Raw genomic sequence first — 19862 nt, forward strand, 5'->3', positions numbered from 1 at the left:
TAGTAAGGTAAGAGAAATTATTACTTGGCACGGAGATCGTTTACTTCATCAATATCTGGATGAACCAAGAAACGTGAGAGCTTTCCTTCTTCAAAATCAGTGATTGTAATTTCATCTATATAAACAAAAAAAAAAAAATATAAGGAATAAAACAATTTGATTAAAAATTAAAATATCAAAGCAACAATAAATACATAATGGCTACTTACTCTCATTTTTCTTAACAACCCAATCAGTCAATACACATATGGGATATGGTCCTTTAAGTAATTCGCAGTTTGATTTTTCCTTGATATCATAAGCCAAATCACCATGTGCGACACAGTTCAGTGTGTTACCCCTAGAGATAAAGAAAAATTCTTACTAAATAGAAATTTCTATAATCATAAAATCAAATACACTGATACGAAAATGTAGGGTTGGAACACTGTTCTCATCATTACAATTTTCAACAACATTGCCAATCTCCTTATCAAAAATACCCATCAAATCTGAATAAAAAGCAAATAATCAATGCATATAACATAACTTTATTTTATTTGGTTTTGAATACATGAAAAACAAAAAGAGACGTATGCATTTTATACAAAAACCGAATATTATTAAAAGGAAACATACCGATCGGATAGTAGTGAGAAGGACGGTTGTAAACACTTGGAAAATCAACAATTTTGATGAAAAGATCCTGGCTCAAAGGTCTGATATAATTCACCTTTGTCCTCTGATTGAGAATGGTCTTGTAAGCATGATTTGTGGTTCTTTCATTCCAACCGGAGTTAACCAAGCGAAACTGTGAAAGTCGAAGCCAAAAATCTTCTTGGAAAACCCTCTTGTAGTAAGAGAGTTTGAAGTTGTTAACCATAGCAGCAACTCGAGATCCCTAGCAAATTATAATATTTAGTTAAATAAACAACAATTAACAACCAAAATATAAATGAATTATTTGGACAATAACGAATCTTACCATTTCATCAATCAAGATGAAATACATTCCTTCATGGCCTTCTGAATCAACCGTATCCCATCTCTTGAGTACCTTCACTTTGAACTCCTCCCATGGTGTGAGATCTTTAACCATTGAATAGTCGGCCATTTTTTGATGCAGAGATATTGATAAGTTTTTTTAGGTTTTTCTCTTTGTTAAGGATGAAGTTATGGACGACTAAAGGTACGATATATATATTGAAGATGTAGGAAATTTATTGAGTAAGGTCGCGATGGTTGGAATAAATTTAATCGCAATAAATACAAAAATGGAAGATTTCTTTTGTTAAAAAAGGAATAAGTTAACCGAATCTAGTTCAATCGGTGTAAGAGGTTGTCAGTAGATGTATCAGTTTATATTCAGAAAGGAAAAAAAAGGAAGTTACAGATGTAACGATACAAACATATTTCTATCAAATCGAATTAATATTTATGCAAAGTTACAGAGACTATATTAATTCCCTTTCTATAGTTAAATTTCAATATTAATAAGTTGTGTAATATTTTATTTTCATAAATAATTAAGAAACTATATATACTTTCTTATCGACATCAATATATTATATATTTCAAAATTAAATTGAGTATAAGTTTGTTTAGTAACCAAAATGTATATAAATCAAAGTGAAGTTAATGCGATGTGAATCTATACATGCAAAAAAATTTCGAACAAAAATAGCAATAAATGAAAGCTGAAATCAGATATCGATCAAATCAAGTCAATATTTTCACTTTGCATGCACATGTCCTAAAATTATGTATTCAACAATAATCCAACTACCAAACGATATGAAATTAATTGGTTACATTTACTGAAAAATAAATATTTGACAAAAACATGCATTATTATTATATTATGATTACGATGTTGCCAAAGAACATAACCGTATATATTTAGTTTTATTAAACATTAAAAAGGTAAATTTCAGATTATTGAGTTCATATTTATAAAACATGTATTAAAAAAAAGTAAATTTCAGATTATTGAGTTCATATAAATATTGACAACAGAATCATAATGAAAAGCATTTTCGTTACTTCATAAACTCAATAGTAAATTCAATAAAAAGCAAGGTTCCAACATCCCATAAGTAAATTCATGTCAGATACGAAGATAGAAACAAAAACATTTATAAAAAAGTAAATAATTAAACACCCTGAAATATCAAATATGATTTTCGATCAGTTTCTAGGCTTCACGGAAGATGGACTTGCCTCATCATCATTACAACCCAAATCAATGACATTTGTAGGTTTATTCTGGGTGTTCCAAAACCTGCAAATAAATCAATTATTGTAAGCCAACATACAAAACCAAATATTTGATTATGTTTAAAATAAGCTGCATATAATAGTTTACCTTCTAACCAAAGTTTTGGCTCGTGGACAATCAGGATGAAACTCGATTCTAGAAATCCCTCCTCTAGACCGAATATAGTATTCATCTATGACAATAATATAAATGTTATTTCATAGATATGACAATAAATAAATCAATAATCAATCAATATTAATAATGTAATTTCTACTAACCTTCTCGTTGTTTAACAGACCAGTCGGTTAATATAACAACAAATAGTAATTGATTTTCACTGAAGATCTTGTCATTGAAATCAATTGCATGTGGTCCTAATGCAATACACGATAACAATAACCCTCTACATATCGATTACAACAACATATTATTTAACAAATAAACTGTTTTCTGATTCATTAACAAATACATCAACCAAAAAAACATTGGAAACTTACTTATGATCCTTGATAGTAAAAGATATACTGGCAGTCTTCTTATCCTGTCTTTCAGGGTATGAATCATCATTCACCGTGACCAGTGGATCAATTTTGATAACAAACCCGAGAATATCTGAAGAAGAAAATCAAATTACAATTTATATGCTATGTAGTCAGTTTCTTAAATAAGATAAATACTAATGAAATATAAGATTTATAATAATAATAGGCATAAGTATACCGATAGGAATACCAGGCTCTGTTTTGCCACCAAGCACATCAGAAAAAGAAACAAAACCCTGTGCAATATCAAATTCGATAGGATCTATGTGATCCACTTCAGTGTTATTTAAAAACCTGATACAACTACCAATAGGAGAATTTGGTTCATCCGATGTTTCATCAAAGACCACAAATTCTGAAATACTTATCCATTCTCCTTCTTCAATTGTCTTGTCGAAAGCTTTGATTAAATCAGTAATATAGAGATAAGCTTGAATAGTTTCACCCTGAATATATAAGATAATTTAGAAAATACAAACCAATATCTCAATGTAATATAACAAAAATAGAACAACATAAGAGAACAATAAAATAAGTACCTCTTCGTCCATCAACATAAATTGTAACGATGGACGTTCCCTTGGATGTTTTACATGCCATTTCTTCAAAACTTTGCATCTTATAGTCCAGTTTGTCTGATCAGAATGCAGATCTGAAATGAGGTCATAGTCTTCCATTGAAGGGTATTCCACAGAGCTTTTGATTTTCTGGAAAATAGTAACTGAAGGTTTGAATAAGAAAAGGGTAAGAAATCTGTGGTCTCGAAAATATTAATGTGTTTAGATATTTTTTTAATTTCCATTATTGTATGATATTTATTTACATCAAATTATGCCCATATATAATCAAAATATATTTATCATATCGATAAAGTTATTTACACAACTAGTCAATATGTATTGAAGACATAAAAGGAAAACAGATTTATGTAATTGTGTTTTCAAATCAACTACAAAAGTAGTAGAGAATATTCGATGATAAACTGTATACGCAACAATGCGTTATATTAAAAAAATCTTGAATATATATAAAGTATATATATAACGCAGGAATTAAGGTAATATAGATTATTTTAATGTCTCAATAAATTATTAGACTACATTCGGGATATTAATATAGGAAAGTTTCATATTTCATACAAATATTGGATATGATTATTCAAATATAATTTGGAAAGTAGTAGGGTTCGTCATATGGGAAGACTCAAATAATTCAAAAACAATTACATACAATAATTACAAAATTATGCATGATGGAATATGGTAAGTCCATATTTAGAAAGTATAATAGAATACTTTAAAGATTGTAAAATATAATCTTATACTAATAAAAGTTGAAGCTAAATGCTTCTAAGGGTGTCCACATAGGATTAAAAAGCACAATTCTATTGGTCCACATCAACAATCAAAAATAAGGAAAGTTTACAAATTTTTAATATTATTGCTAAATAAATAAATTAAGAAAGTTTACAAATTCTAATTATTGCTGAATAAAAAAATTCTATATAAAATTTTTATTGGTCCACCTCAACATTAATAATTAATTTTTTTTTCAAATTCCATTATTATTTTTAAAAATTATTAAAGATAAAAAAATTATATATAATTTTTTTTGTTAATAATAAAAAACTAAAATAAATAATATTAAAATAGAAAATTTTAAATTTAAATTAGATGTATACACACATATTTAGAGATTCTTACATCAATATCTAAATTTTTGTCACATAACTATAATAATTTTTAAGTTTTTTTTTTCTGGGGGGAATTGCTAAAAATAGGCCACAATTTGATTTCAAATGCAAAAGTATACCCCAAATTCAACCTATTGCAAAAATAGGTCAGAGGGGTAGAGAAATTACCATTATCTCCTACATGAGTAAACAATAAAACGGATGTCTCAATTACGATTATAACCCTCCGAAGTCTTGCAAATATTAATGAAGTCTGTTCAGCAGACTGATAAAGAAGTCTACTATAATATTAAATATTATTTTTAAATTTAAAAATTATATAAAAATAATGTAAACTGAAGTTTGTTTCCATAAATCAAATGTCAACTAGTATGATCTATAAAAATTATAATTTAATAAATATGAATCACTTTTAACCATCTAAGTTAAACATAAAAAGTGAAAAGTTTTAAACTAGGGCTGCAGACTTATTTATCAGTCTGCTGAGCAGACTGATAAAGAAGTCTGCTATATTATTAAATCTTATTTTAAATTTTAAAATTATATAAAAATAATGTAAACTGAAGTTTGTTTCTATAAATCAAATGTCAACAAGTATGATCTATAAAAATTATAATTTAATAAATATGAATCATTTTTAACCATCTAGGATAAACATAAAAAGTGAAAAGTTTTAAACTAGGGCTGCAGACTTCTTTATCAGTCTGCTCAGCAGACTACGGATCGAAGTCTAGTCAAACCAGAATAATTAACCTAACCGGAATTTTTAACATAGTATATAAAGAAACTTACCAGTCGTTACCATAAATAAAAAAACCTAGATCACTGTAAAACGGCGCTGCACTCTGGTCTCTCTCGCCGCGACTCTCTCTCGCAGTAAGCCTTTCCCGGCGCTCCCCATCTCTTCTTTTCTGTTTCTGATGCATATGTTGTTTCATATATATCACTACATATATTGTTGCTGCAGATCTCAGCCGGCGTCTTCATCGTTCTTAGTTATCTCTCCAGATCTGTGAGTTATTCGCCATTACATTCTCTGTTTAGTCTGTATCTTATTGTTTACTGGTTTGTCCTTTAAAATTGTTCTTTTGTCCTTTTGCTTTACTGTTTTTTTTTACAGATCTAAGTAAAAATACTTTTTTCACAGATTCCGTGAGCAAGTAAGTAAAAATATTTTGATTTTTTCTTTATTTCAAGATTTACCTTTTTTGTTATTTTGTTGTTTAGCGAGTAAGAAATATTTGTTTGGAAAGCTTGTTTTTGTTTTTTTGTTTTTAGCTGCAAAGTTATTATGTGGTAATAAATGTTTTAGTTTTATGTTTGTTAACTTCCAAGTTTGTTTGCTTGATCTCTACAGAGTAATGCCGATAAGCTACACCAACAGCTCATCTTCCAAAGCAAGCTATGACAGCGGGTGTGCCAAAGCTGATGGAGACTTTGGGATACCTGAACGATGCTATTGCGGCCTTCGATGTAGATTGGAAGAGTCTACAGCTCCAGAGACGTTTGGCAGGAAGTTCTATAGTTTCCCTGAAATATTAGGCGAATCTGTATAGTTTTGATGAGGTTTTTGTCAATATGTGTATAGTTTTAATGTTATTCATCGAGTATAACTGAAGTTTTCGTTTGTCATATGTGTAGGATAAACCGGTTCACATCTCCAAATGGTGGGATCTAGCCATTGAAGAGCAGCTGACCATTCTTCAAATACGAATTGATAAGCAGAGCGAAAGCATGTTCCGTGACAACCGAACAACCTTTCTGCAATCATATGAGAATCGGCTGTATGCATTGGAGGATCGCCTTACTGCAACCGAGAAGACCATTAGCGAGATCGAGGAGTTCATAGGGTTCATTCAGAGTGAAATTGCTGGAGTGAAAGAAGCACTTGCTAATCGAGGTTCTGATATCCTACTTTGTGTTTTTTTAGTTATTTTTGCAGTAATCTCTTGTGTTTTCATGCGTTGGGATGTAGAATAGAGGACCAAGAGACTTGTGTAACCTTTAAGTAGACTAGTTGGGATAAAACATATGTATTTGACTTCTATGGTGATTAATGTTAGTGTTTACTGTTGCATATACGTTGTTCGTATACTGGGGAATCTATGTGCATTTTGTGTATTGTGTACATATGCAGGCCGTGAGTTAAGGGTCTATACATACAATCTCTAAAACTACTTTTCATATGATATTAATAAAAAACAAATGCAGACTTCGTAGACAGACTTCTTAAACAGACTTAATATGCAGACTTCGTAGACAGACTTCTTAAACAGACTTAATATGCAGACTTCTTAAGCAGACTTAATATGTCGAATAAACTAAACCAGACAGTTTTAAAATTATATTGCAAACCAGCTATAATTGGCTAAACCAATTGCGTTTTAAATAACGAAATCGATAAACCACATTGAACTGGTACGACGGTTATTTAACTGGTACGACGGTAATTGAACTGGTACGACGGTTATTGAAATGGTACGACGGTTATTGAACCGGTACGACGGTTAAATAGGTTTCTACGGTCATATATAAGACTTTCTACGAACACTGTACTAACACAAATCGGTTAAAAAAAAAACTACTGTCCTTTGGGTTTAGTTCTCGGAACTTGTCGCCGGTTTTTACTGTACATCCGTTTACCGTTTAAGGTAAGTCGAATTTAATGCCGACTTCTCTTTCGGATAGAAGTTGTCTGTGTAATTCACAAACCCTAATCTCCTTCGCTTTCTATTCTAGATCTGGTGTCGCCGCCGTCCGTAACTGTTTATTTTCGCCGTCTGTTCATTTCCGCCGTTGGTCGTGGAAAGGTATTTGGCTGTACTAATTTATTATAATTTGTAAATAAATATCTTTACGGGTTCCAAGTTCCTAGTCGTTTGGGTTTCTACATCGGTTTTTATAAAAATCGGACACCACCGAGTAGATATTTCCAAAGTCGGACAAAAATCGAATACCCGTTTCCAAGTTTCTAGTTGCTGTGAATTAGAGATATCTGTACTTTTTTTTGTTTATTAAACGGACTTGTATAGTGTTTAGGCGAACTATTTTGGAAGTATTATCTCGTAAAACGGAGTTCAAAACGGGTTGTGTTTTTTTAGAAAACTTTGTCGGCGGCTAGATTTTTGAAATTTTTTTAATTACACTATTAGGTCTACAGACTTCAATTGCAGACTTAGTTAGCTGACTTCGTTTGCAGACTTCTTCGGAAGTCTTCATAAGTAGACTTCTTAAATTTTGGACTTCGTTTTGCAGACGTCAGAACAGCCAATGGAAAACCCAGAGTTCCCCCCGCGTCTCTTCTCGAAAGGCGATGAGCCGTCTCCGCTGAAAAGCATCGGTTACTATAGCGGTGAGACGAAGCTGATGACTGCACTCGAGGAAGCACTCACACAAGATGAGTGGGAAGAGATATTGAACTCTAGACTGGGAGTGTTCTTGAAGTTCAGTTAGTTGGATTTCGGCTGGGCATCTAGACTGGTGCATTACATTCTCGACATGCAGCTAGTTTGCAAGAAAAAATTTGAGATTTGGAGCCTCGTAGGTCTAATCCCGATCCGCTTTTCTTTGAATGAGTTCGAACATATTACTGGCTTGAATTGCGACTACGTGGACAACCTCGAGGATCCGGTGGTTGAGATAACTGATGAGATGAAAGATTTCTGGGAGCGATTGGGAGTCAATCAGGAGTTGGGCCCGAGCACTGAAGATTTGATAGAAGCTTGTAAGGAATGCGGGTCGTGGTCTTCCGAGGATCGGTTGAGGCTGGGATACCTTAGCATTTATACTAGTTACATTGAAGCACGAAAGCCATCTTCAGCTACTCGGGCTAGGTTGGCAAGGCTTGTGATGGATTTAGAAGCGTTTGAAAACTACCCTTGGGGAAGAGTGGCCTTCAAAAACCTGATGCGGTCGGTGAAGGAGAAAGAAATTTGGAAGTCGTCGTACACCATTGAGGGGTTTGTTCAAGTACTACAAGTCTGGGTTTACTTTGCTCTTCCCGACTTTGCTGCTAAATTTGGTGAACCACTTCCAGGCGACCACAATGTACCGCTGATAGCTTTCAAGGGATCCAGGGGGAGGAAATTTATGAAAGAGAATATGCTCCGACAGGTAAGTGATCTGGATTCATACTTGGTTGACTATTATATCGGCAGACTTATTTAGTAGACTTCTAGTGCAGACGTCTGTAGTATACAGCAGACTAATTAGGCAGACTTCTTAGGAAGACTTCGTAGGAAAACTTCTTAGGCAGACTTCGTAGGCAGACTTCTTAGGAAGACTTCTTAGTTTTGATTTCCGCATTATACGTTATATAACTCTGTTTTGATTTCCATGTAGACACGCATTAACAACTACGTTGTTAAGGAATTCTTCAACATGTTTCCGCGCTGGGAAATTGAAGACGATGATGAAGAAGACGAGAGGACTGACAACATCGTCAAAGCAATGTATGGTCATTTTGGCCCTAAACAATGGACATGGGAAAGGAGTCATTGGCCTCCAACAGGTGTGACCAAGTATGTCAAGTCTGAAGAGTCTGTCGATCTGAAGAGGCGATCGGAATCAGTTGGTGATCAAGGAAGTCGGAAGCGGTTCTGCCCAGCCTCGGGTGAGGAAGAGGAGTCAATGGTCATGATTCTGAAGGACCACATGGACGACTGCTTCAACAAGATGATGGATGGGTTGAGTAGTTGTGAATCTCAGATCAAACTACTCAACACAAAGTTGGGAACGGTGGAGCAGAAATTAGAGGCAGTGATCCTCCAAGCTGGGACCGGAGGTACAAAGGAGGATGTGGCTCAGAATGGTGAAGCAGATGCCGAGGGCGCAAAACCTGTTGGCGACGATCAAACGGACGCGGACGCCGATCCTAATATCGGGGTTAGTCCAAAACCCGCTCCAAAGAAAAGAGGAAGGAAACCCCGGAAAAAAATAAAATTCCATATTTGTTTTCAAACTTCTCATCGAACCTTACCCATCTGTTTTAAAACCTTAAAAATGTTTCGTTTCATTGTTGTCACCACTAAATATTTAATGTTTTTATTTGTACTCTTTAATGTTTGATGTTTGGTTTCGTTTCATTGATGTGTGTTTAAATCTTTATATTTGCAGAGTAATTTTATGTCTAAGCAAAATGAACAAACTGATGTCCCAAGTGAGAGCGTGAACGATGGTAAGCAGGGAACTCCAGAGCCAAGCATCGTTATGGTTGATCCTGCAAAATGCGACATCGACTTCGATCAGGTCCAGAGATAAACACGAGAAAGGCAAGAAGGCGGCACAACTGGTTGCTCGTGCAAAGAGTGAACGTCTGCGAAAGTTGGCTCCTACACAACAAAGCCCTTTCAAACCCAACAGCACAGCGAATGAAATAATCCCAAACAAAAATGTCCGAGGGTGCGGATATGATCCGTTTGATATGAAACACGTGAAGCAAAAGATCGGTGTGCTAACTGATTGTCTGAAAAAAGATCCGTAAGTCTTTGTTTTAGAGTTAGCATAAAGCAGACTTTCCATTGTAAGAGTAGTGGATGATATTGTAAAATGGTGGTGTTTTCAGGAACTATCCGAAGCGGGAAAAATGGTCATCTGTGGACTGGTACAAATATGAATGATTCCAATTAGTATTTAATTGTAGGCAAATGTATATAAAACCAACTTATATGTCAAACTTTATCAAATTATAATATAAGCTGTTGAGATTGTCATAAATCAATTTTTCATATATAAAAAAAAACTTATGTATCTATCCTTGTGGGTAATAATACATAAATATCAAATAGTAGACCAACATATTGCTCTAAACCAAACATATCATGAATCATTTGCTCCAACACGACATCAATAGCTTTCCTTCCAACTTCCTGAATACATTATAAATCCATCATACACGTTAATTAAAAAATCATACTAAGCAAACGTAAACATTAGTATAAGTTATAACTTACCAGTAATGTTGAAACTATATCTTCTGGAACACTTCTTTGAATACAACGTTCATTGTCTGTTTATGGGGTTTACCATCTTTGTCAATAATAAGCACCTTTAACCCATCCTTTGATTTTACTCTAGATAGAGCAACATATAACTGGCCATGAGAGAAAACATGCTTTGGCAGATATAGACCGACGCTTGAAAGTGTCTGACCCTGACTTTTATTTATGGTGATAGCAAAGGCAACAGCCAAAGGAATTTGTCTTCTTCGCATTCTGAATGGAAATTTTCCTTCAGGAGGTGCGACATTCAACCTTGGAATGTAAACTTTCTGACCATGAGTGTCACCAGTTAAAACAATAGCTTCGATGATATGATCAGCTAATTGGGTAATTTGTAGCCTTGTACCATTGTACAAACCAGCCTTTGGATCTATATTCCTTAATAGCATAACTGGTGTTCCTACTTTTAATCTCAAAGAATGATTAGGAAGATCAGACAACTTTATATTATTCAAGAAATCAGGAGTATATACTCTACTATCCTGGTTAGATGTATCAGATGGATCTAACTTAGATAAGTCTTCTCCTCACCTTGATAATAAAAATTTATAGATATATCAGTATAGTATATCAATATAATAAAAAACTTAAAAACTAAATGAATTAAACGATAAACAATGGTAATTGTGTTTACCTGTCAACATAGAAAGTATGTACTCGTTGATGAGACATATATCATCATTCGTTGGACACAAAATAGCCCTTTCCTGGTAAAAGTGAGGATCGGTTTGCTCTTCAAAACTTAAACCATAAACTTCCTCGACAATAGATTTAATGGGATCATCACATTCTTTTATTAGAAGCTCATTAGGAATGTTGATCATAACTTCTCCTGTGTTTGGTAGATTAATTTTACCATCGCCAACTTTAAGAAATCATTCTGAAAATGATTTGATTTCCTCTGCTACGCTTTCATCAAGATTAGCCAAAAGCCTCATGTTTTTTGAAAGCTTGAGCACCTTATAATCATCCCATAAATATGACGAATTAATAGAAGTCATAACAATGTCTTCCCTTCCTCCACCACTGATAACGGACAAAATTTTTCTAAAATCACCACCAAACACAACAACTTTTCCTCCGAATGGTTTTTCCTTATTACGCTTAATAATGTCACACATAGTACGATCCAAACTTTCAAAACAATATCTACTCATCATAAGTGCCTCGTCCTATATGATAAGAGATGACTCAGCAACCAAATTCCCTAAGTCTGTTCCAGGTTGAATATTGCAAGTAGTGTCATCATCTGGATTTACTGGTATACCGAAACGGGAATGTGCGGTTCTACCACCAGGCAATAACAAAGATACTATTCCACTACTTGCAACATTCAAAACAATTTCACCTCTAGCACAAACATCAGCAGATAGTAGTTTCCATAAATGAGTTTTTCCAGTACCACCGAACCCAGATAAGAAAAATACTCTTCCTTTATCTTCTGTGACAGCTTCCATGATCTCTTTGTAGACATTCATTTGTTCGTCAGTTAAACCAGGAACCATTCGTTCTACGATAGCCTTCATTTCCTCTCTATCATAGTTTCTTTCATCGTATATTAACCTATTGATACCAGCTGTGTTGTAATCACCCTCTGGCAAAGGCATTCCATCATAATTCGAAAGAGAACCACCATTGTTTCGCAGTATAGTCTCAATTGCATCCAATGTGTAATTTTTGAGCTATTCATCAGAGAGGTCCAATTCTGCAAAAATGATCACATCATACTTATATAAATCCAATACTGCATATTCACAGAAAGTATTATGGTATACATAATATATATAGTTAGAGACAGTTTTTTTTCAAAATAGAAGAAATACCTGGATTGTTTTTAAATAATCTTCTTCTGTAAAGAATATCATCAGATAGCAAATTCCAAGTTTCTTCCCAAACTCCAAATGGATAAATTAGGCTATCAGTTAATAGCATAACGCAGAAAAGTTTCCGAAGGAAGTCACCAGAACCCCACATGCTTGCTTCATTAATAACATCTATATATTCTCTATCATCATCTAGTAAACCCAATGCATAACACGCATCTTTGTATGTAGGATGTAAAACACCATCAACTGTCTTCAAATCATCAAACCCCTTAGGACATTTGTGTCGGTTGAGTAGAACACTAAGGTAGTACAATTGGCCACATTTCAGAGGTACATAGATTATTCTACCAACGGCTAACCTATTTTTCTGTTGCTTTGGTTTCCATTCAATATTAGTACGATCGTAACCAAACATTGTAGGAAACTCAGCATATGTTAGATTTTCAGCTTCTGGATACTTATTGCAAGCTTCAAAAAATGCTAATAACATTGAGCTCTGTACGGACCTGCGATTTAGAACAGTTTCAACTGGATCATCATCATCAAAAATTACTGATTGCTCGTTTTCTAGATGAAAATAGAGTTTTTTTCCACTGGAGTTGTCCTAAAATGGATTAGAAATGCTAGCAAACGCCATGTAGCTTCGCATGCAGAAACATATCTACATAACCATAAATCAGTAGACATTTAGTTTGTAATCAAAACTATCTCAACTTATAAAACATGCCTACAATCTCTATCCAAATAAATATTACCTGCAAGCGAAGAACTCCTTAATTTCATCTATATCCTTGCCGTTTTCATCTACATTTCCGCATGCTACAGAATCTGCGCCTTGATTTACATCATTTTCAATAGTAGCTAGAACACAATCAGGTCCTTTGTTGATATTTGAAAAGGTATTTGATTGACCTTGCCTGAGTACACCATTCAACATTGATGTGAGCTCTATATCGCAATGATAGCTCTCTATTATAAGGCACAACAAAACTGTTGTCAATTTTTAGACCATTCTTCTCAACAAATGCGTCAGTCTTCCTTCTCATACAATGTGGAAAACCTTTGTTGTCAATGGTAGTTCTTTCACAATATTTCTTTGGAAACTGCTTAGAACACTTCCCATTGACCATACATGGACTACTTTTGTTAATCACTCCGCAAGGTCCATGTATAATGTTTTGCTTCACTAATTCATACAAAGAAGGATCAATATTATTGTCAGGAATCTCAGCAGAAATAACCTTATCAATAGATACAGCAGTAGACAATTTGTTTTTTTCAGCCATCCATAGTAGGATATGTGCATGTAGAAGACCTCTTTTTTGATAAACATATTCACAATTAGTAAACACTAATGGTAATGGATATTAAAATAGTGCATACAGTGTATACCTGATTGATTTATCTCTATTGGTTATCTCATTAGCCGTAACATGGATATACAGCTGAGAGAACTTTGGTTTCTCATTCCTTTGAGGAATCAAAGAACCAATTCAATGATAATTTTCACCATGTAGTTGAAATACGGGTGGACCACGACCCTTGTTTATATCGTAATTTATCTTTCCACCAATAGATGTAAAAGAAAAAATCATGTTGTAAGCTCTGATATTCTCACGAAAATGGCGACAAATTTCATCATCACTGGAGAAGAGATATATCAAAAATGGAGGAGGTTGGTTAAGTAATGGTAGCTTAACTTTTCCCTGCAAACAACATATAGTAAATTTATATGTTGCACTCTTCTTCTTTTTCTCAATTCGTTCATTAAACCACATCCTTGCTTTGCAGTGTGTGCATTCATACATCGGATCACCATCATCATAATATCCTGAGGTAATATAACATTCGATATAATTAAACATTTAATCCAGATAATAATATAACGAAAAAAGTATCAATAGAAGTGTAATATAAGAGACATAACCATTTTCCAATATCACAGGTTTACGTTCATGATCATAATCATCTGCTATAGTATCAGTTCCATGAGGACTTTCATTAAACTTAATCCCTTTCATTAAACGTTTCCTGTTATGTCTTGCATTTCGCTGTCTCTCGAACAAAGATTTAGATAGTTGATTATGTCTTTCTCTAGCAATGATTTTGTCAACAGAAGAGTTCCACCACATAATGACTTAGATTCAGAGTTAAGATTACATTAATATGTATTCAAGGATAACAAAAATTAAAACTAAGAGAAAAAATAATAATTACTAATTAAGATAAGGATACATGACTTCTCTATTCCATCAACTGTGTCGGAGCTTGCTGTATTCTTGTTTGATTTCTCTGGTGAAAACATATAACCAAAAGTATTGAAACAAAATAAATGTTATATATTAAATCAGATACACTTTTAGATATAAATACAAATCAATAACTTTACTTGGACCACTATGTGCTGGTTTAGGAAGACCGGAATGCTGCGGTTGTGAAACATGAGTTGTTCGAGACTTACTAACAACAGATGGTGGCGTCGCATAGGTTGTATTTGAGGTTGTACATTCAGATACATTAGTATCATTTGATGAAAGGATACCATCTGATAATACAATTCAAAAACAAACAATGAGTTAATAATTTTTATAGATAAAATGTTATCAATTCATTCTACTTTTAATAAATGTAAATATTCTTACTTGGCTGTAAAGATACAGATTTAGGAATACCATAATCTAGTCTCCGTGAATTAGGATCTGTTCGAGCTTTGCTAACAACAGATGGGCGTGTCACATACGTAATATTAGAGGTAGTGGTTTCATTCCTATTAGTATCACTTGATGATTGGATAACACCAGTACCATGAATAACGTTGCTTGCTAGGTTTAGATCATAAATTGTTCTATTACGTTTTGCAATTTTAGGCCGTGAAAATTGAGTTTCATATATGATGTTACCAAACCTAATGCCTGTAAATATTATATATGTTAGTATTGAATGTATAAACATATAAACTTACTATATATAAAAGCAAGAAATGAAAAATGGTAGATGAGATATAGGTAACCCGTTTCGTCAGAAGATGGTGATCATTGCAAAGGTCTCTTTATAGGTGGCCTGTTTTCTTTTAATGAACTTGGTAATGCTATATGAAGACAAACAATATCATAACATATAACATATAAGATAATTCATAAAACGATTTTTAAATAAAACATAGTTCACATACACTGTTGAGTTTTAGGTGTGTTTGACCGTATAGAGAAACAACCAGAGTTGCTGACATCTCTAAGAATTTCATCTATATATATAAACAAAAAAAGACAACACAATTTAAAAATAATTCGAAGTATAAAACTATTGAGTAAAGCAAATAATAAATAAAAACTCACTTGAAGTAGATCTGTCAGATGTAATCCGAGATGAACTCTTCACCAAATTGTTTGAATTGCTTAAATCTCTAAATATCATATCAAATGCACCAGAAATAGGCTTTGTGGATTGTGTTTGGCTGGTAGATGCTGTCTTCTGTTTTTTTTTTGAATTCTGTTTTCATCATTTTCGTATCCATAACATTTTTTTTTTAACTATGCATTGCATAAGAAAGTGAACATAAGTGTAAATAGAGGTAAACGTGAACACAAAGAATGTTATGAAGCGGAAAACTTTATTTATATGAATGAATGGTTGTTTGTTCGAAAATTCAAACTAAATGTGATCCCTTATGAATAAGAAAACAAATATTCTACATTTAAATTCATATATCTAAATCCACAAATATAGATCGTAAATATAGAGAAAGAATCAATTTAGTTATAAATTTTCAAACTTAAAAGGATAATTATAGTTAAGTAAAGTAAGTAATACGGTTAAAAAATATAAGTTATAATACATTATTCATTTACTGCTAATTGATGGACTTTGTTTTTGGTTAGTAGTTATACGGATCTTTGGATATATAGATTCGTATAAGTATATTTAATTTCTTACAAATTTTTAAAATAAATTTTATAAATACATAAAAGTAATACATTAAAAATTGCTTATAAGCTAATTATGTTTGAGTACTATTTAATATATTGGAGAAGATTTCATTTGAATGATGATCATAAGATTTCTAAGACAAATTATAAAATTACTAAAACGATTTAGTACTCAAACAAAAAACTAATGGTGTGAAAAAATGAACGACATCATAATATTAATAAAAAATAACCATCCGATTACAAAAAAAAATCATCCAAAAGCAAAGTAGAATAACAAACCATGATAACAGAAACAATTATTCAGACGATTAAATCAGAACAAAATAGTTAAAATAACTGATTTCGGTTCTTAAATCATGGTTTCTCTGTCTTCACGGTCTTAAGGGGCACAATACTTGGATTAGTCTCAACAGTTTTCTCATCCTTAACTTCTTCTTTGCAGCAGAATACTCATCAGTATCCTTAATCACTTCCATCTTTTCATTGCTTTTGCGCTTAGAAGTAGGTGTAATTTCAGCATCATCATCATCCATTATAAAATTACTAAAACGATTTAGTACTCAAACAAAAAAACTAATGGTGTGAAAAAATGAACGACATCATAATAACCATCCGATTACAAAAAAAAAATCATCCAAAAGCAAAGTAGAATAACAAACCATGATAAAAGAAACAATTATTCAGACGATTAAAACATAACAAAATAGTTAAGATAACTGATTTCAGTTCTTAAATCATGGCTTCTCTGTCTTCACGGTCTTAAGGGGCACAGTACTTGGATTAGTCTCAACAGTTTTCTCATCCTTACACTTCTTCTTTGCAGCAGAATACTCATCAATATCCTTAATCACTTCCATCTTTTCATTGCTTTTGCGCTTAGAAGTAGGTGTAATTTCAGCATCATCATCATCCATAATCATTAGAGGAACCTACAACATATTACTTAATCTGTAAGAATAAAAGTATTATATAATAGTACATATGAATGTAAGAAAACAGAATACATAAATATACCTTTCCATCAAGAGTATTGTGAGCTTTTTCTTCTATCTTGATACTTGGAGTGCTCTACGAAAAGTGAAAGTAATGAGTTGTAAAAAATAAAGAATTAGTGTATAAATAATTTTGATAAGAGAATGATATATCTGTACCTGAGGAGTAGAGATTTTAGAAAACTCCTTAACCACATCACTTTGTGTAATTATACTGATGACCTTGTATGTGTGACTATTGAAAACAATATTTGAACTTGCAATTGCAATCTTGAAGAGAAACGTTTTACCACAAATATTGCTCAAAGCCAATGGCAAGACATTTGGATCCTGAATCTAAACAAAGAGGAACTTAACAAAATTTAAATAGATCAAGCCAGAAACGGTCATGACAAATGCAGTAGAAATATGAACCTCATTAACAGACTGAGTTAACTGAGCAGCAGTTTGGTTGACAACTTCCTTTGCCTCTTGATCAAATAAGAGGAATTTGGTTTCACCAGTATTATCCATGACACGAAAAGTCAACATGAACCTATCATAATTTGAAAGTTAAACTTTATTAGAAGTGAAAACTTTACTAGAGCACAAATACAATAACAGACTTACGATGGATAAACATTCTCAACATCCTCATTGCATTTTTTGCACTGCCACAATTGTTTTCCCAGGATATAGTTCTTTTAAGTAATTCATATCATGAGGGAGAACCTTTTTAGCACAGGCTCCACATGACATGTAATACCAGCCAAACTTAGTGTCTATAGACATAATTGTGGCCATGGTAACACATTTGACAACCTTTGAAAGTGCATAATGATATTAGAATCAAATTTAGGTTATATTAATCGAACTGACAGAATATATAATTACCTCAGAAGCAGCAATTATCTCGCTTATAGTCCTTCGAGGACTATGCAAGAAGAAATCGTCCCTTACTGATACAGAATTGACAATAGTCAACTGATTTGGATGGGTATAGGTCAGGGTTAAACCATATTTTGACAATCTGTATAGATTATATTACATAATTATCAGAATACAAAACATGAGAAATGAATAAAAACATGGAGATAAGTCGTTTTACCTCTCTTTAAAAGCCAAACTCTCTGGGAACACTGGATCAGTAATGACCATCGAACAGTTGTAGCAATTGCTAACACTCCAAACACCTTGATAAAGTTTTAACTTTTCAAACCGCAAAACAGCAACGATCATAGCATCATTGGCATGTTGAGCCACACTTTCAAGATTTTCAGCAAATTGTCCCCAAATAACACAATTAAGTCGAACATCTCTACATTAAACATAATAAGTAAATTAATGAAAAAGGATACTAAACACAAATAGTAAAGATATAGAGCATTAGTGATAGATTATTCATGTAAATGCTAACTCTGTATCACGAATCTCCATAGAAAGCCTCTTTGTCTGTCTCTTTCCAACATTCAAGATCTCTACATCCCCAATGCTCACAATTTGTCCAATAGCATCTGAGGTAAAAAAATCATGTTAGTAATCTAGAATAACGCACACAAACTATATATTCAATATATAATTTAGTAATTAAAAAACTTGCCTATCAAGAAATCTGGATTCATTTTGCCTTCGTGAATATCACTAAACTTGACGAACTTGAAACCTAGGATTCTTGGATCCATTGCTTCTGCTGGTTTGACAGATGTTGTTGATGCGAAAAGGATTTTGTAAACGTGAGGGCTTATCCTGAACTTACCACCATTATGAGCCACTTGAAAATTTGTGATAATTCTAGAGGCACCTTCCTCTAAGAGATTTTCATTTTTCTTGATGAACTCCTTCTTCAAAGTTACATGCATGGTTTGATTCTGTGTATATATAAAAGAATATGAATGCTTTAAAGTTTGTAGAAATGCTTAAAAGTAACATAGATAGAAATGACAGTGGTAAAATATATAGATTAGTAGAAATGCTTAAATGTAACATAGATAATATACCTTCTCATCAACAACAACCATTTCCAACGTCTCTACACCATTCAAGTACGGTTTCCACACCTTCAATATCTTCACATAAACTCTCCATTGAGTTTTGAAGGGCTTCACGGAGTAGAGATCGATGAAAGAAGACATAATAGCAGGATGAGAATGAGATTCAGAAATGTATTGAAATATTGGTGAAACGTACATATACATATATATATATATAAGGTATTAAGAGAACATCGTATTGGTAGGTTAAATATTTCAAATTTAGAACTTTCTTCTTGTTAATCTAATCCAAGAATCTCAGATATTATTCGTTTAGGAATAAATATATCCCTTCCGCGATTTGAGTTACTGATATGGATCTTCATTTAGTTGTTTAAAGAATATAGGGTTTAGGTTTTCAATGTAGAATATGCAAAAATATAGATACTTACTTAGTCCGTTTGAAGTTTAAATTATTGTTATTAGTTGTTGATTAAATTCCTGAAGGAAAATATGTATGTTTCGAAAATATAGGAAAAATGTTTTCAATGTGGAGATATGCGAAGATATAGGTACTTTCTTAATTCGTTTGAATTTGAAGTTATTGTTATTAGTTGTTTAGAAAATTGCTCTATGAAAATATATATGTTTTGAAAATATAGGAACCAAAGAATTCAATGTAGAATATGCGAA

General features: G+C 32.8%; 2 protein-coding genes and 1 pseudogene across 2 annotated transcripts; all 3 read right to left on the reverse strand.

Moving 5' to 3' along the window:
• Window positions 1-2166: 2166 nt before the first annotated feature.
• On the reverse strand, window positions 2167-3458 carry LOC112088003. Its single transcript, XM_024158152.1, has 6 exons — window positions 3321-3458; window positions 2960-3227; window positions 2737-2851; window positions 2518-2642; window positions 2345-2429; window positions 2167-2260 (listed from the first exon to the last, which is right to left on the reverse strand). Exons 1-6 carry the CDS (start codon window positions 3456-3458, stop codon window positions 2167-2169), a joined length of 825 nt encoding a protein of 274 aa, XP_024013920.1.
• A 6981-nt stretch (window positions 3459-10439) lies between these two features.
• LOC112088004 lies at window positions 10440-11930 on the reverse strand (annotated as a pseudogene).
• A 5032-nt stretch (window positions 11931-16962) lies between these two features.
• LOC112088005 (replication protein A 70 kDa DNA-binding subunit C-like) lies at window positions 16963-19331 on the reverse strand. The gene is made up of 11 exons (XM_024158153.1): window positions 19197-19331; window positions 18800-19067; window positions 18617-18713; window positions 18308-18517; window positions 18094-18229; window positions 17932-18021; window positions 17830-17870; window positions 17635-17755; window positions 17380-17556; window positions 17243-17296; window positions 16963-17157 (listed from the first exon to the last, which is right to left on the reverse strand). Exons 1-11 carry the CDS (start codon window positions 19329-19331, stop codon window positions 16963-16965), a joined length of 1524 nt encoding a protein of 507 aa, XP_024013921.1.
• Window positions 19332-19862: the final 531 nt, after the last annotated feature.

This window comes from Eutrema salsugineum, unplaced genomic scaffold, assembly GCF_000478725.1.
Source record: "Eutrema salsugineum unplaced genomic scaffold, Eutsalg1_0 scaffold_15, whole genome shotgun sequence".
NCBI classification, from domain to species: Eukaryota; Viridiplantae; Streptophyta; class Magnoliopsida; order Brassicales; family Brassicaceae; genus Eutrema; species Eutrema salsugineum.